This window comes from Eumetopias jubatus, unplaced genomic scaffold (genome assembly GCF_037043125.1).
Source record: "Eumetopias jubatus isolate StellerSeaLion01/CBP00866 unplaced genomic scaffold, mEumJub1_p1.0 scaffold_8, whole genome shotgun sequence".
In the NCBI taxonomy this organism is placed as follows: domain Eukaryota; kingdom Metazoa; phylum Chordata; class Mammalia; order Carnivora; family Otariidae; genus Eumetopias; species Eumetopias jubatus.
In genome coordinates this window covers 79,861,686-79,877,466 of record NW_028274814.1, presented here as the reverse complement: position 1 = coordinate 79,877,466, position 15,781 = coordinate 79,861,686, and the positions used below count along the sequence as shown (strand labels likewise).

Sequence of the window (15,781 nt, the reverse complement as noted above, 5' to 3'; positions counted from 1 at the left end):
ATTCTTAAAAAAAAAAACACTCATGATCCAATGGTGAGAAAGAAAAACACATGGTTACAATATAATAATTTTAAAAGTTAAAGAAATCATTATTATTTAAAGCAGTCTGACAAATTCCAACCCAAAGGCCAAATCTGACCTGTCCCCTATTTTTGTATAGCCCATGAGCAAAAAAAAAAAAAAAAAAAAAAGTTTTTTATACTCTTAGATGGCTGGAAAAAAAAAGTATTTTGTTCAAATTTCTGTGTTCATAAAATTTTATTGGATCACAGCACACTTATTCAATTGTATTGTCTATGGCCACTTTGGTTCTATAGTGGCAGGGTTGAGTTGTTGTGACAAAGTCCTTAACATTTTTACTATCTTTACAGAGAGTATGTTGACCTCTGATTTACAGGATTCATTTCAACAAACAGCGTGCTAGTGTAAAGCATTATGGCTACTTGTAAACACACAGCTTAACTGAACATGGCTGAAATCAAATGGTCCTCTACTACTTCAAAATATCCCCGAAGAGAATAAAATAGGAGTTGTGTTCTGAATACATACCTAGTGTCCTTAGTGCAGTGGGCAGCTGTGAGGACCCACTTATTTTTCACTAAGCTTCCCCCACATATATGAGCCAGAATTTTGCCTGATTGAATCTGCAGGCTAACTACCCATGGCCACGCGCCAGTTTGAGCTGTTGTGCCCCCTATTATCCGAGACCCTTCCAATACATCTGCAAGTGGTGCTGTCCCACAATCTAAAAATAAAAATCATATTATTTGTACTGAACATCTAATGATATGTATTCATAATCTTAACATACTAATATAATCTTTTAGATTCCTATTTAAAAAACAGATAGAGCAATCTGTATACCTAAGGCATGCCCATATTTTGGAAAAAAAAAATCTTAAAGGAGAGTTAAGACAAACATGCCTTAAATGATCACTACAAATAGAAAGGCATTAAATCAACACAGTTCGTTAATTTTAAAACTCTATTTCCCCCCAAAATAAAAATGAGGTAAGTTTCTCTGACCAGGTATCACGTTGTTGCCCATGCAAAATGGCAATTAAAGAGCCTGGGACTGGTGAATCAAGAGCTACAAGTTCTAATATTCGCCATTTGACTTGCCGGGTGAATTTTTCTCAAGTGTAGTAGGACAAGATCACCTACCAGCCTTTTCAACTCTGAATTCCACTGAATTATTAATCTTTAAAATGGGAATGACACACCTCAATGTTTTGAGCATATAGAGCTGCGCTCCACAAGCGTATGGCATTTTTGCTACAATGACTACTACACCGTCATAATTAATCGGACTGCCTAGGTCTGTACATTTTAAAGGCAGCTGGGACAGCAGAAAAGGAGGGAGCCAAATTCAAACACTACAGAAGTGGGGAGCACGCACGGGAGGGAGGCTGTTGAAAGAGAGGAATGAATGGATACTGCCCTCTGCGGCCTCCGCTCCCTCCTCCAGGGCCTGGAGCGCCTTCCGCCTCCCTTGCCCGGCCTCCCGCCACCCCGGTGCACCGGCCCGCTCCCGCCAGGAGCTGTGCCCAGTCCTTTCGGAAAGTGAGTCGAGTCCGGAGTCCGGGAGAACGCTCCCCACGAACAGCAGCGCGGCGCTCAGGAGCCCCAGCCCCATCTGGGAACTCCTGCTGGGCAAGATGGCGGCAGCCAGTGGCCGCCGGCCGGGGCCGTGGAGCACGGCCTAGGAGATGAGGTGTGCGGGTGGCCGTGCGGCGCGGGAGGGCCAAGCACGCGGAGGAAGCCAGGGGCGTGGGGGCGGGAGGCCTGGGAGGCTGGCCCAGTTGCCCGGATGCGTGTGGCCTGTGGGTGGTGTTCTCGTTGGCGGCCACTCGTTGGACCGATGCGCGTGAGGAGTCCTGCGCCCGGCCAGCGTCAGAGTGCTAGTTAATGGGCCAGATCCACAGGCCCGTACGGTACAGTTGGGCTTTTGTGCTGGGAGGGGGATGCAGAGCCACTGGGCCCTGCTAGTTCAGACTTGTAGGGCCTGGAAGGCTTCCAGAAGTAAGGGCATCTAAACCGAGGCACGTAAGCTGGGGAGGGGAGACAGAAAGCAGAAGAAAAAGCAAGGGCAGAGGTTGGGATCTGAGATGAGATAGGCACCCAGGAACCCAGATTCTGTGATAGAGATCCATCTCGTTATTGTTTTGTAGTAGTTTGTCTTCAGCCCGTCACGTCAGGGTGAGCTGATAAAATCAAACTGAAGGACCTGCAAAGTTAAGGACAAAAGCTGACTGATGGTAACTGCATGTGCTCTAGCTCTTTTGCTCTCTCTGTTTCTCCCCCTTCAGTCCCTAGCCTGAGAGATGAATTATTCCTGGCCCTTGTCAGAACCCCTGAGATGCCCTTTGACATTCCAAACACTGTGGGGAGAGGACAAGGATTAGTGGCTCCAGTTAATTGATCCATTGAACAAGTGGGTATTAACCTCACACTCTGCACCCACGCTGAAATAAATATCATATCACAGGAGGGGTGCTAAGACCTGGCCCTCTTGAGGCTCCCGAGTGGTTCAATGGGTTAAGCATCCAACTCATTTTCTGCCCAGGTCATGATCTCAGGGTCGTGAGATGGAGCCCTGCTTTGGGCTCTGGGCAGGGAGTAGAGCCTGCTTAAGATTCTCTCCCTCAGGGATGCCTGGGTGGCCCAGTCCTTGAGCGTCTGCCCTGGGCTCAGGTCATGATCCCAGAATCCTGGGATCGAGTCTTGCATCGGGCTCCCTGCTCCGTGGGAAGCCTGCTTCTCCCTCTCCCACTCCCCCTGCTTGTGTTCCCTCTCTCGCTGTGTCTCTCTCTGTCAAATAAATAAAATCTTCAAAAAAAAAAAAAAAGATTCTCTCCTTCATCCTCTGCCCCAACCTCTCCTCTTAAAAAAAAAAAAGAGAGAGAGGGCGCCTGGGTAGCTCAGTTGGTTAAGCGACTGCCTTCAGCTCAGGTCATGATCCTGGAGTCCCGGGATCGAGTCCCACATCGGGCTCCCTGCTCAGCAGGGAGTCTGCTTCTCCCTCTGACCCTCTTCCCTCTCGTGCTCTCTATCTCTCATTCTCTCTCTCTCAAATAAATAAATAAAATCTTAAAGAAAAAAGGGAGAGAGAGAGACCTGGCCCTCTAACCCAGGGAACATTATAACTTGGCTAGCAGAGAAAATTACTTAGGGGACAAAGTAATAAACCACGACACCTAAACCTAATACAAATTCAGACACAAGGGATTGGTGTGGGCTGTGGCAGTCTGGGAAGTTTCCCCCAAGGAGGGGGTTGTGAGCTGGGCCTAGACTGAGGGGGAGGATCAAGAAGAGGAAGGAGATGTAGTGAAGACCAGCCAGGCTAAAGGTGCAGCATAAACAAAGGCATGGATATGTATCCATGTTTCTCCAGAGAAACAGAACCAATAGGCTACATAGAGATATATAAGATATTTATTATGGAGGGGCACCTGGGTGGCTCAGTCGTTACGCATCTGCCTTTGGCTCAGGTCATGATCCCAGAGTCCTGGGATCGAGCCCCACATCGGGCTCCCTGCTCAGCGGGAAGTCTGCTTCTCCCTCTCCCACTCCCCCTGCTTGTGTTTCCTCTCTCGCTGTGTCTCTCTCTGTCAAATAAATAAAATCTTAAAAAAATATATTTATTATGGAAACTGGCTCATGCATTTGAGGCTGAGAAGTCCCACGATATGCCATCTGAAACCCAAAGAACTAGGAAAACCAGTAGTTTCAATCAGTCCCAATCCGAAGGGCTGAGGACCAGGAGCTCTGATGTGGGAAGACAGGAGAGATGGACGTCCCACGTCAAGGTGAAAGGGAGAATTTACCTGTCCTCTGTCTTATTGTTCTATCCGGGCCCTCAGTGGACTGTATTGAATGACATGTGTATACACTGGTGAGGGCAGATCTTCTTTCCCTCCGTCTTTGGATTTAATGCTAATCTCTGAACAGAAACACTCTTAGAGACACACCCAGAAATAATATTTTACCAGCTATCTGGGCATACTTTAGTCAAGTTGATACATAAAATTAACCCTCACAGTAATAGTAATGTAGTGTATGTGTATGATCTTACTATTGTTTTTACTGTTTTCTACTATAGAGACAAAAGAGAGAAGCCATGCCTTAAAAATTTCCATCAGGATATGTAAGAGAAAAAATTAAGTTAAAGGCTTCTTCCTGGTTTTGTATTTGATTTGATTCTGTTTTGAGTCCAGAATCAACATGTGTGCCCTTCTTCCCTTTAGCAGAGTCATTTAATACGGCTTTTAGATATGCAGGAGTAAGCCTTGAACCTGCTTCCTACTTAGGGGTAAGGGCATTTATTGCTCAGTGTAAAGAGAAATTTTTCAGTGTGCAAAGGAAGCTGGGGAAGAGGGAGGAGAGAAGCAGGCAGCCCAACAACATGGCAGAAGGCCAGGCCTGAGCCAGAAAGAGATCTATGAGAGTTTCACAGGGTTAGGTTGACGCAGGCTTTTTAAGAACAGTGATGTCTAATGTTTGGTTTTAAATTGTTTTATCGTTGCTATCCTGAGCTGTGCTGAAGGTTGCTTCTGTTAACCCCACACCCTCGGGGACAAGGGAACAGTGTGAGCTGTGGTAGTCTAGGCAGTTGGTCACATGATGGGGAATTAAAGCAGGGGTTGGCAACAGGACAGCTGCCATGCTCATATCATCTCTCAGAGGTCATCATGGTTGGCAGCATTAAATCAAAGGAGGCTATTAGTTGGGGCTTACAGGTGGTAACACGTGGTAAAGGGAGCCGAGCAGATCAGGGCAGGTCTGTGCAGAAATCAGTGGGTGAGAAGTAGGCGGTAGTGGAGGGAACAATTTGCAGCTTGGACTGACCCATGGGCAGATAACAGATTTCTGTTCCCCAGATATTTTAGTGGAAGGTGATACTTGAAAGGGGAGAAATACAGTTGGGGTGTGTTTCTCTGCAGGGGTGATGATCACATGATCAGACTGGGAATAGATGTGAAAGCAGGTCAAATGACAGGTCTTACTGGGACAGATAACAGAGATTTAACAAATTTCTTTGACATATTCTGATCAAAGACAGGTGCATGTAGCCAAGTCATGAAAGGGCACTGAAAAATGCAGTGGACCAGTAACTGCAGAGGTCCTGTGCCTGGATTTCCTCTGCATTTTCTAGATCTTCACTCTTCTCTCCTGTATTGTCACTTCCTTTCTTTGTGGGATGACTCCCATCAGCGGAAGAATATCCTCGGTGGGGGGCGTAGGCAGCCTCCCAGATTACCTCCAATTAGCCCTCTCCTGGTATTCACACCCTCATTAAACCCCCACTCCCCACTGCCATTAATGTTAGCTGGATTTAGTGACATGTTTCTAGCAAATAGAAAGTTGCAGAGGTGATGGGCTATCCCTTCCAAGATTAGGTTATAAAAAGACTGTGCCTTGTTTTTGATGTTTCTCTCTACCTCTCTTGCTCAGAAGGAAGCTGGCTGCCTTGTTGTGAGTTGCCTTCAGCAGTAGCCAGTGAGGGACTGAGTCCTCTATCTTCCTGCCCAAGAAGAACCCAATCATAGCACACCACATGAGTGGGATGGAAAGCAGATCTCACCCTGGTCAAACCTTCAGATGAGACCACAGTTCTGGCTAACACCATAATTTCGACCTCATGAGAGACTATAAGCCAGAGGCACCCCACTAAGCGACACTCAAGTTTCTCACTCCCACAGAAACTGTGAGCTAATTTCCTAACTCATTTTATGAGGCTAGCATTACCCTAAAACCAAAACCATACAAAGATATCATAAGAAAACTACAGACCAGTGTTTCTCATGAACACATGCAAAGATTCTCAATATATTAGTAAATCAAATCCAACAGTGTATAAAAAGAATTGTACACCATGACCAAGTGGCATTTATCCCAAGTATGCAAGACTGGTTCAATATATTTTTTTATTTTATTTTATCTTTATTTTTGAGAGAGAGAGAGAGGGAGGGGCAGAGGGAGAAGGAAAGAATCTTAAGCAGACTCCATGCTGGGGTCTGGGGCCTGGGGTTGGCTCTGTGTGTGGGGGGATGGGTGACAGCATTGACTAGGTCTGGAGTTGTGCTCCACTTGGGGCACATCTGAGTTAGTCCTAGAAATCTTTTTTTTTTTTAAGATTATTTATTTATTTGAAAGAGAATGAGAGAGAGAGATAGAGCACATGAGAGGGGGGCAGGTCAGAGGGAGAAGCAGACTCCCTGCTGAGCAGGGAGCCTGATGCGGGACTCGATCCCAGGACTCCAGGATCATGACCTGAGCCAAAGGCAGATGCTTAACCAACTAAGCCACCCAGGTGCCCCTAGTCCTAGAAATCTTTTTTTTTTTTAAAGATTTTATTTATTTGACAGAGAGAGACAGTGAGAGCAGGAACACAGGGGGAGTGGGAGGGGGAGAAGCAGGCTTCCCGCTGAGCAGGGAGCCCGATGTGGGACTCGATCCCAGGACCCTGGGATAATGACCTGAGCCGAAGGCAGACGCTTAACGACTGAGCCACCCAGGCGCCCGTCCTAGAAATCTTTTTAATAAAAATATTTTATTATGAAGAATTTAATAACAACAATGTAAATATCCACGTATCTACCACCTCATTCACTGTTTTTGTTTTATTGAATATTTAAGCAAAGCAAGATTTATTGAGTGATAGCATAAAGCTCCCAAGGAGGGAGGGGACCCGAGGGGGTTGCCCCAGTGTATGTACAGTTTAAAAAATCACAATACAAGGATACCCACTTAAGAAAAAGAACATTATTGTTACTTTTGAAATCCCCTGTGTACCCCTCCCTGATTCTCCCTTTCTCTTTCCTTTAGAAGTAACCGATATTCTAAATTTTGTATTTATATTCCATTGATTTTCTCTATAAACCTGGGTGTACAGTATGGTGGCCACTAGCCACAGGTGACAATTTTTTTTTAAAGATTTTATTTATTTATTTGACAGAGAAAGAGACAGCGAGACAGGGAACACAAGCAGGGGGAGTTGGAGGGGTTGAAGCAGGCTTCCCGCGGAGCAGGGAACCCCATGCGGGGCTCGATCCCAGGACCCTGGGATCATGACCTGAGCCGAAGGCAGACGCCTAACGACTGAGCCACCCAGGTGCCCCCACAGGTGACAATTTAAGTTTGTTGGTTTGTTTGTTTAAATTTATTTGAGAGAGAGAGCACAAGCAGGAGGAGTGGCAGAGGGAGAGGGAGAAGCAGGGAGCTCGACACGGGGCCCAATCCCAAAGGCAGACACTTAAATGACTGAGCCACCCAGGCACCCTGACAATTTAAGTTTAAATTTAAATTAAAATAAATATTCAGTTCCTCAGGCATGTTAGCCATATCTTTTTTTTTTAAAGATTTTATTTATTTATTTGACAGAGAGAGACACAGTGGGAGAGGGAACACAAGCAGGGGGAGTGGGAGAGGGAGAAGCAGGCTTCCCGCGGAGCCGGGAGCCTGATGCGGGGCTCAATCTCAGGACCCCAGGATCATGACCTGAGCCGCGAAGGCAGACGCTCAATGACTGAGCCACCCAGGCCCATGTTAGCCATATCTTAAGCGCTTCATAGCCACATATGTCTAGTGGTTACCATACTGGACAGCACAGTTATAGAATATTTGCATCATTGCAGAGAGTTCCATTGGATAGCTCTGTTCTATACAATATGTTGTTTAATTTTGCATGTTTTTTTAACTTTATATAAGTTGAATCATACAGTGAGTTTTCTTTTGTAGCTAGCTCTGTTTCATTCAGTATTAAGTTCTTGACTTTCATTCATGTGGTTATCTGTGGCTGTAATTCATTTATTTTACCATATACATACTGTGAATATGACACAATGTATTTATCTACTTTGGAATCTATTATTGATGGACATTTGAATTGTTTCCAGATTTTTGCTATTACAGCTAATACTGTTGTGCATATGAGCATGAGTTTCTCTGGAAGGTATACTAGGTTGAGATTGCTGAGTCATAGAGAATACACACCATCACCTTCTCTAAATAACATCAAACTGTTTTCCAAAATGTTGTAACAATATACTCTCCAACTAGTAATGTATAAATGTTCCCATTGTTCAGATTATCACCAACTCTAATTTTTTTACAAATCTTGTGGATATGAATTAGGAACTCATGGTTTCAATCTGCATTTTTCCTGATTTTGAATGAGTTTGAGTATTGGAATATTTTTTCAGATACTTAGGGGACATTCATTGATTATTGCACATTAAGTGCCTATTTAGGTCTTTTATTTCTTTATCTTTGTCTTACTGATTTCATTAACTAGCAGCCTTTGATCTTTTTACCATCTCCATCGTTTGCCTTTTCCAGAATGTGATATGATTGGACTCATACAGTAGGTAGCCTTTTCAGATGGGCTTCTCTCACTTAGAAATATGCATTTAACATTCCTTCATGTCTTTTCATGGCTTGATAGCTCATTCTTTTTCAGTGCTGAATAATATTCCATTGTCTGGATGCACCACAGTTTATCCATTCACCTACTAAAGGACATCTTGGTTGCTTCCATGCAATTTAGCAATTCATGATTTGGTGATTATACACTCTTTTTTTTTTTTTTTAATAGGTTCCACACCCAGCGCGGAGCCCAATGCAGGGCTCAGTCTCACGACCCTGAAATCATGACCTGAGCTGAGATCATGACCTGAGCTGAGATCAAGAGTCAGATGCTTAACCCACTGAGCCATCCAGGCATGCACATAATTTGGCAATTATGAATAAAGCTGCTCTAAACATCCATATGCAGGTTTTTTGTGAACATAAGTTTTCAACTCCTTTGCGTAAATACTAAGGAGTGCAATTGCTTGATCATATGATAAGAGTTTGGTTAATTTTGTAAAAAGCTGCCAAACTGTCTTCCAAAGTGGCTGTCCTGATTTGTATCCCCACCCACAATGAATGGAGTTGCTCCCCATCCCTATTAGCATTTGGTGTTATCAGTGTTCTGGATTTGGACCATTCTTTTCTTTTTTTTTAAAAGAGAGGGAGTGGGGGCAGGGGAAGGAGGGGCAGAGGGAGAGAGAAAATCTTAAGCAGGCTCCATGCTCAGCAGGGAGCCCAATGCGGGGCTTGATCTCACGACCCTGAGGTCATGACCCAAGCTGAAATCAAGAGTCAGATGCTTAACCAACTGAGCTACCCAGGCACCCCTGGATTTGGGCCATTCTTTTTTTTTTTTTTTTTAAGATTTTATTTATTTATTTGACAGAGGGAGACACAGCGAGAGAGGGAACACAAGCAGGGGGAGTGGGAGAGGGAGAAGCAGGCCTCCCGCTGAGCAGGGAGCCCGATGCGGGGCTCGATCCCAGGACCCTGGGCTCATGACCCGAGCCGAAGGCAGACGCTTAACCAACGGAGCCACCCAGGAGCCCCAATTTGGGCCATTCTAATAGGTGTCTAATGGTATCTTGTTTTAATTTGCATTTCCCTGATGACATAGTATGTGAAACATCTTTTCATATGTTCATCTGCCATCTATATATCTGCTTTGATCACATTAAGGTCTATTAAGGTCTTCAACCTATTTATTTATTTATTTATTTTGATCGAGTTTTAAGATTTCTCTGTATTTGGATAACAGCCTTTTCTCAGATATGACTCTTGCAAATACAGCTGACCCTAGAACTTTGCAGGGGTTAAGAGTGCTGATCCCCTACACAGTCAAAAGTCTGCATATAACTTTTGACTCCCTCAAAATTTACTAATAAACTGCTGTTGACCAGAAGCCTTACTGATAACATAAACAGTTGATTAATACATATTTTATATAAGTTTCATATACTATATTCTTAAAATAAAGTAAAGGAGAGAAAAGAAAATCTTATTAAGAAAATCATAAGGAAGAGAGAACGCATTTATAGTGCTGTGCTGTATTCACGGATACTGTAAGTTTACAACATCTGTTCACAGGATGAATCGTCTGTCACTACCTACACCAATATTGTCTTTGTATATGATACAAAACACTATAGATATTACACATATAGCTAACACTAGACATCAAAAGTGAAAATATAATGTGAAAAATTCATACTTATTTATAGGTATAATGATTCACACATTAATAACAAAGAAGCAGCAGTGTGATTGCTTTATGGTAGCCTTGTGTATACACCAATGAGTTAATCATTATAAAAATTTTATGACATACAGTATCTCAGTAATATTCATAATACAGGATTGGAAACATTGTCACATTTTTAAAAACCACTTACCTGTGATGATAGGCCGATGTGAAGTTTTTTCAATCACAAGAGAGAGGTGTGCTGTACAATAATGTCATTCTTTGAAAGCAGTTATCGGGGCGCCTGGGTGGCTCAGTCGTTAAGCATCTGCCTTCGGCTCAGGTCATGATCCCAGGGTCCTGGGGTCGAGCCCCACATCGGGCTGAGCAGGGAGCCTGCCTCTCCCTCTGCCCCTGCCTCTCCACCCCACTTGAGTGCTCTCTTTCTCTCATAAAAAAAACAAAACTGTGAAGAGAAAGCAATACACCTTTAAAAAAAAAGCAAAGTTATAAAATAGTAACATATTATTAATTTTAAATATGCCTGTGTAAGGATAGGCTCTCTACCTCCATCCAAGGCTTGCACATGATGATCTACAGGATGGATGCTTAGGCGATGATGAGGGACACAGAAATGCCTCAGAGTTCTTGCCCTACAGTTACCAGGTTTTCACATAAAGACATGTACACAATAGAGGAGTGTATTAACTGTACAGCATGGTGGGTGATTATTTACTGTTCATTAAGTGCAAGTGGATCATCCTAATGGTCTTCATCCTCATGTCTTCCTGTGGCGTGGGCTGAGGAGGAGGCGGTGGCCTCCGGGGTGGCCGAAGCTGACAGGTGCACGAGGTGGGAGAGGCGGGCGCGCTGGGTGCAACTTGGCAGAAATACATTGTAATTTCTGTCTGGTTTGCTTTTTCATTTCTCTGAGAATGTTTCCATGTGATACCAATCCTTCTTCCGCCATTTGCTTTAGTTTCCGGGCCCATATCCTAGAAGGGTCGCTGGCGTAAAAGATATTGAAAGCAGTCTTGGCAAACTGGGACCCTTCTATCAGTCTCTCTCGTGTCCGTTTGTTTCCTGGCACGGCTTCTTCTATATCCTCTCAATGTCGGGCCCGGGTTCAGAAGCCCTCAACCTCCATCACATCATCTGGTGTGATGTCTGTTAGCCCTCGAATTTCTCCAAAATTCATCTCTTGATACCCTTCCCCCCTTAACTTTCTTGCCAGATCCATAATCTCTTTCATGCTCTGATTGGCTCCATTGTAAAGCCCGTGTCCAACATCTGGACGCCACTTTCTCCAGCGGGCATCAATTGTTTCAGGCTTCATGGCTTTCATGGCTTTTTCTGTAACAATGATGGCATCTTTCAAGGTGTAATCCTTCTAGACCTTCATGATGTTCTCTCTATCAGGGTTCTCTTCCATAGTGTTGACCATCCTTCCCATGGAGTACTATGTGTAATGATCCTTAAAGGTTCTTCTCCCCTGATCTAGAGGCAGAAGCAGACACGTTGTGTTTGGGGGCAAGGAGACCACTTCGATGCCTTGGGTGTTGAACTCATGGGGTTCTGGGTGGCCAGGAGCATTGTCCACTATCAAAAGAGCTTTATTTTTAAAAGATTTTATCTATTCTTTTGAGACACAGGGATACAGAGAGAGCGAGAGAGCATGAGCAGGGAGAGAGGCAGAGGCAGAGGGAGAAGCAGGCTCCCCGCTGAGCCAGGAGCCTGATGTGGGGCTCAATCCCAGGACCCTGGGATCATGACCTGAGCCGAAGGCAGACGCTTAAGCCTCCGAGCCACCCAGGTGCCCCTCAAAGGAGCTTTAAAAGGCAGTCTCTCACTGGCAAGGTACTTCCTGACTTTAGGGACACAATCAATCCAGAAAAGTGTTCTTGTGGTCCAGGTCTTCTTGTCGTACAACCAAGATGGCAGCTGGTGTTTGTCTTTTCCCCTTCAGCCTGGGGGTTAATAGCTTTATAGATAAGGGCAGGCCTGATCATAAATCTGCATTTGCATCAGCGTGTACAGCTGGCCTGTTCTTCCTGCCTTGAATCCTGGTGCTCCCTTCTCTTCCTTACAAATAAATGTCTTTTGTGGCATTTTTGTGTTTTTTCCCCAGAATAGGACACTTTTAGCTGCATAAAAAAACCTGTTCAGGCAGATACCCTTTTGCCTCAATGATTTTTTTTTTCTTTAATGGCATCTGGGGACTCATCTTGTAGCCTCTCTGCTGCTTCTTCCTGTTACCTTGACTTTTTTTAAGCCAAACCTCTTTAAAATAATTATACCATCTTTTGCTGGCATTAAATTCTCCAGCTTTAGATCCTTCATCTCCTTTTTGCTTTAAGTTGTCATATAATGATTTTTATTTTTCTCACATCCTACTGGAGTCTGTGGGTATGCCTTTCTTTAAATTTTTTTTTAAAGATTTTATTTATGTATTTGACAGACACAACGAGAGAGGGAACACAAGCAGGGGGAGTGGGAGAGGGAGAAGCAGGCTTCCCGCGGAGCAGGGAGCCGGAAATGGGGCTCGATCCCAGGACCCTGGGATCATGACCTGAGCCGAAAGCAGACGCTTAACTGTCTGAGCCACCCAGGCGCCCCTGTGGGTATGCCTTTCTTATAGCAATCCTGCACCCACATAAAAGCTGCATTTTTGATACACGATAAAAGTATTTCACAAAAAGCGCAAGGGTTTTTGTGCACAGTGATGGCTTCATGAAATTTTTTTTTCCACAGTGCTCCGTACTCTGGATTCATTTATCTTGAAATGGGCAATCACAGCCACAGACCTCAATCTCTGGTGCCTATCAAGCAACTAAACATTTCCTTGTAACGTCGTGACTTATCTCTGCTTCTTGGGAGCACTTCCAGCATCACTAGTGGAATTCGTACGGATCCCATGGTGTTATGCAAATGGCTTAGAGTATTGCACTAAACATGGTGAAAAATACCGAGAACCAGGAGAGATCACTTTTTACTGTGATACGCAGTTTACTGAAGAGATGAGCTGCTCGTGGGGTGGGGGCGGTGGTATGATTAGCATCACATGTGGGTTTTTAAGTGGATCCTTGCAACCCTTGAGCTCACTGCAGTAGCAACAGGAGGTGGCTATGAACTTTACAGTAAGACCGCAGTTGACTTTCTGCAGTTATGATTAATACTGCAGCTTTATGTTTACGTTTCTTGACTGAATGGCACAAGTACAGCCTGTGTGTGCGTCAGCTTTGATAAATTTTGACTTTTTATAATAGAGTCATGTACATTTTATGGTAATAAATGATAGAATAGTGTCTACATACATTTTATGCGTTTATGACATACCTTTTTCTTAATTTTTTTTGATATTTCTAGGCTAAGTGGTTCATCTGCACCTTTTTTCAAGTTGTCAAAAATTTTCAAAAAGGGGCGCCCAGGTGGCTCAGTCAGTTAAGCGTCCAGCTCTTGGTTTTGGCTCAGGTCATGATCTCAAGGTTGTGAGATCGAGTCCCATCTGGGGCTCAGTGCTGGGCACAGAGCCTGCTTAAGATTCTCTCTCTCCCTCTGCCCTCCCCTCCGACTTGCATCCTCCCTCTAAAAAAACTCCAACAAATATTCCAATATATTTATTAAAGGAAATCAATGTGTAAGTGCATCCGCTCAGTTCAAACCCATGTTGTTCAAGGGTCAACTGTATTTTCTCTGGGTCCGTGGTTTGTCTCTTCATTGTCTTTAAGTTGTCTTTCACAGAGCAGAAGTTTTTAATTTTAATGAAGTCCAGTTTATCAATTCTTTCTTTCATGGCTCATACCTTTGGTGTTCATCCAAAGTCTGCCAAATCCAAGGTCATGTACGTTATTCTCCTGTGTCCTAAGACTATTATACTTTCGTGTTTTAATTCGTGTGTGTGATCCATTTTGAGTTAATTCTTGTGAAGGATGTAAAGTCTGTGTCTAGATGCTTTTTTTCACGTGGATGTCCAAGTGTTCCAGCACCGTTGGTTGAAAAGACTGTCTTTGCTCCATTGCATTGCCTTTACTCCTTCTTGAAGATCAGTTACCTATATTTATGTGGGTTTATTTCTGGGCTCTCTGTTCTTTTCCACTGGTCTATTCTTTTGCCAATATCATCCTGTCTTGATTACTAAGGCTTTATAGTGTCTTGAAGTCAGGTACTGTTAGTCCTCCATTATTCTTCTCCTTCAATATTGTATAGTCTGTTCTGGGTCTTCTTTTTTTTTTTTAAAGATTTAATTTATTTATTTGAGTGAGAGAGAGGAGAGAACAAGCAAGCCAAGGAGGAGGGGCAGAGGGAGAAGCAGAGCAGGGAGCCCGACGCAGGGCTTGATCCCAGAAACTCAGGACCATGATCTGAGCGGAAGGCAGACGCCTACCTGACTGAACCCCCCTGTTCCGGGTCTTTTTCCTTTCTGTATAACCTTTAGAATCAGTTTGTTGATACCCATAAAATAACTTGCAGGAATTTTGATGGAACTTGCACCAAATCTGTAGGCCAAGTTGAAAAGAACTACCATCTTGACAATATTATCTTTCTGTCCATTAACATGGCATACTCCTCCATTTATTTAGTTCTTCTTTGATTTCTTTTATCAGAGTTTTGTAGTTTTCCTCATATAGCTCTTGTACATATTTTTGTTAGATTTATACCTAAGTATTTATACCTAATGTAAATGTTATTGTATTTTATTTTATTTATTTATTTTTAAAGATTTTATTTATTTATTTGAGAGAGAGAATGAGAGATAGAGAGCACGAGAGGGTAGAGGGTCAGAGGGAGAAGCAGACTCCCTGCCGAGCAGGGAGCCCGATGTGGGACTCGATCTCGGGACTCCAGGATCATGACCTGAGCCGAAGGCAGTAGCCTAACCAACTGAGCCACCCAGGCGCCCAATGTTATTGTATTTTAAATTTCAAATTCCAGTTGTTCATTGCTAGTATATATGAAAGCAATTGACTTTTGTCTATTAACCTTGTATCTTGTAGTCCTGCTGTAATCACCTATTAATTCTAGGAGTTTCTTTATCGAATCTTCAGGATTTTCTGCAGAGATGATCATGTCATCTGCGAATAAAGACAATTTTATTTCTTCCTTCCTACCTGTATACCCTTTGTTTCCTTGTCTTACTTCATTAGTTAGGACTTAACAGTACGACGTTGAAAAGCAGTGGTGAGAACTCGCCTTGTTCCTGACTTTAGTGGGAAAGCTTTGGGTTTCTCCCTGGTAAGTATGAGGATAGTTGTAGGTTTTTTGGTAGATATTTATCAAGTTGAGGAAGTTCCCTTCTAGTCCTTGTTTACTGAGAGTTGTTTTTTTTAATATGAATGGGTGTTGAATTTTTTTCATATGATTTTTCTGCATCTATTGTCATGTGATTTTTCTTCTTTAGCCTGTTGTGATGGATTGATTTTAAAATGTTGAACCAGGGGCACCTGGGTGGCTCAGTCAGTTAAGCATCTGACTCTTGATTTCAGCTCAGGTCATGATCTCAGGGTTGTGAGATTGAGCCCCACATCAGGCTCCACACCAGGCTTGGAGCCTGATTAAGAGTCTGTCTCTCCTTCTCCCTCTGCCCCTCCCCCCTGCCTCCCTCCCTCTCAAAAATAAATAAATAAATAAAGTAAAATAAAATAAAATATTAAACCAGCCTTGCATACCTGGGATAAATGCCACTTGGTTGTGGTGTACAATTCTTTTTATACATTGTTGGATTTGATTTGCTAATATATTGAGAATTTT

General features: G+C 43.5%; 1 protein-coding gene across 1 annotated transcript in view; it reads right to left on the bottom strand.

Moving 5' to 3' along the window:
* TMPRSS12 (transmembrane serine protease 12) overlaps positions 1–11,025 on the bottom strand; it is a 30,055-nt gene extending 19,030 nt beyond the window's left edge. The window contains exons 1-4 of the mRNA XM_028125437.2: positions 10,770–11,025; positions 1,939–2,051; positions 1,438–1,702; positions 550–745 (exon numbers count right to left, since the gene is read on the bottom strand). Of these exons, the coding sequence (XP_027981238.2) occupies positions 550–745; positions 1,438–1,702; positions 1,939–2,051; positions 10,770–11,025 (830 nt within the window). The remainder of the gene's footprint in view (positions 1–549; positions 746–1,437; positions 1,703–1,938; positions 2,052–10,769) is intronic.
* Positions 11,026–15,781: the final 4,756 nt, after the last annotated feature.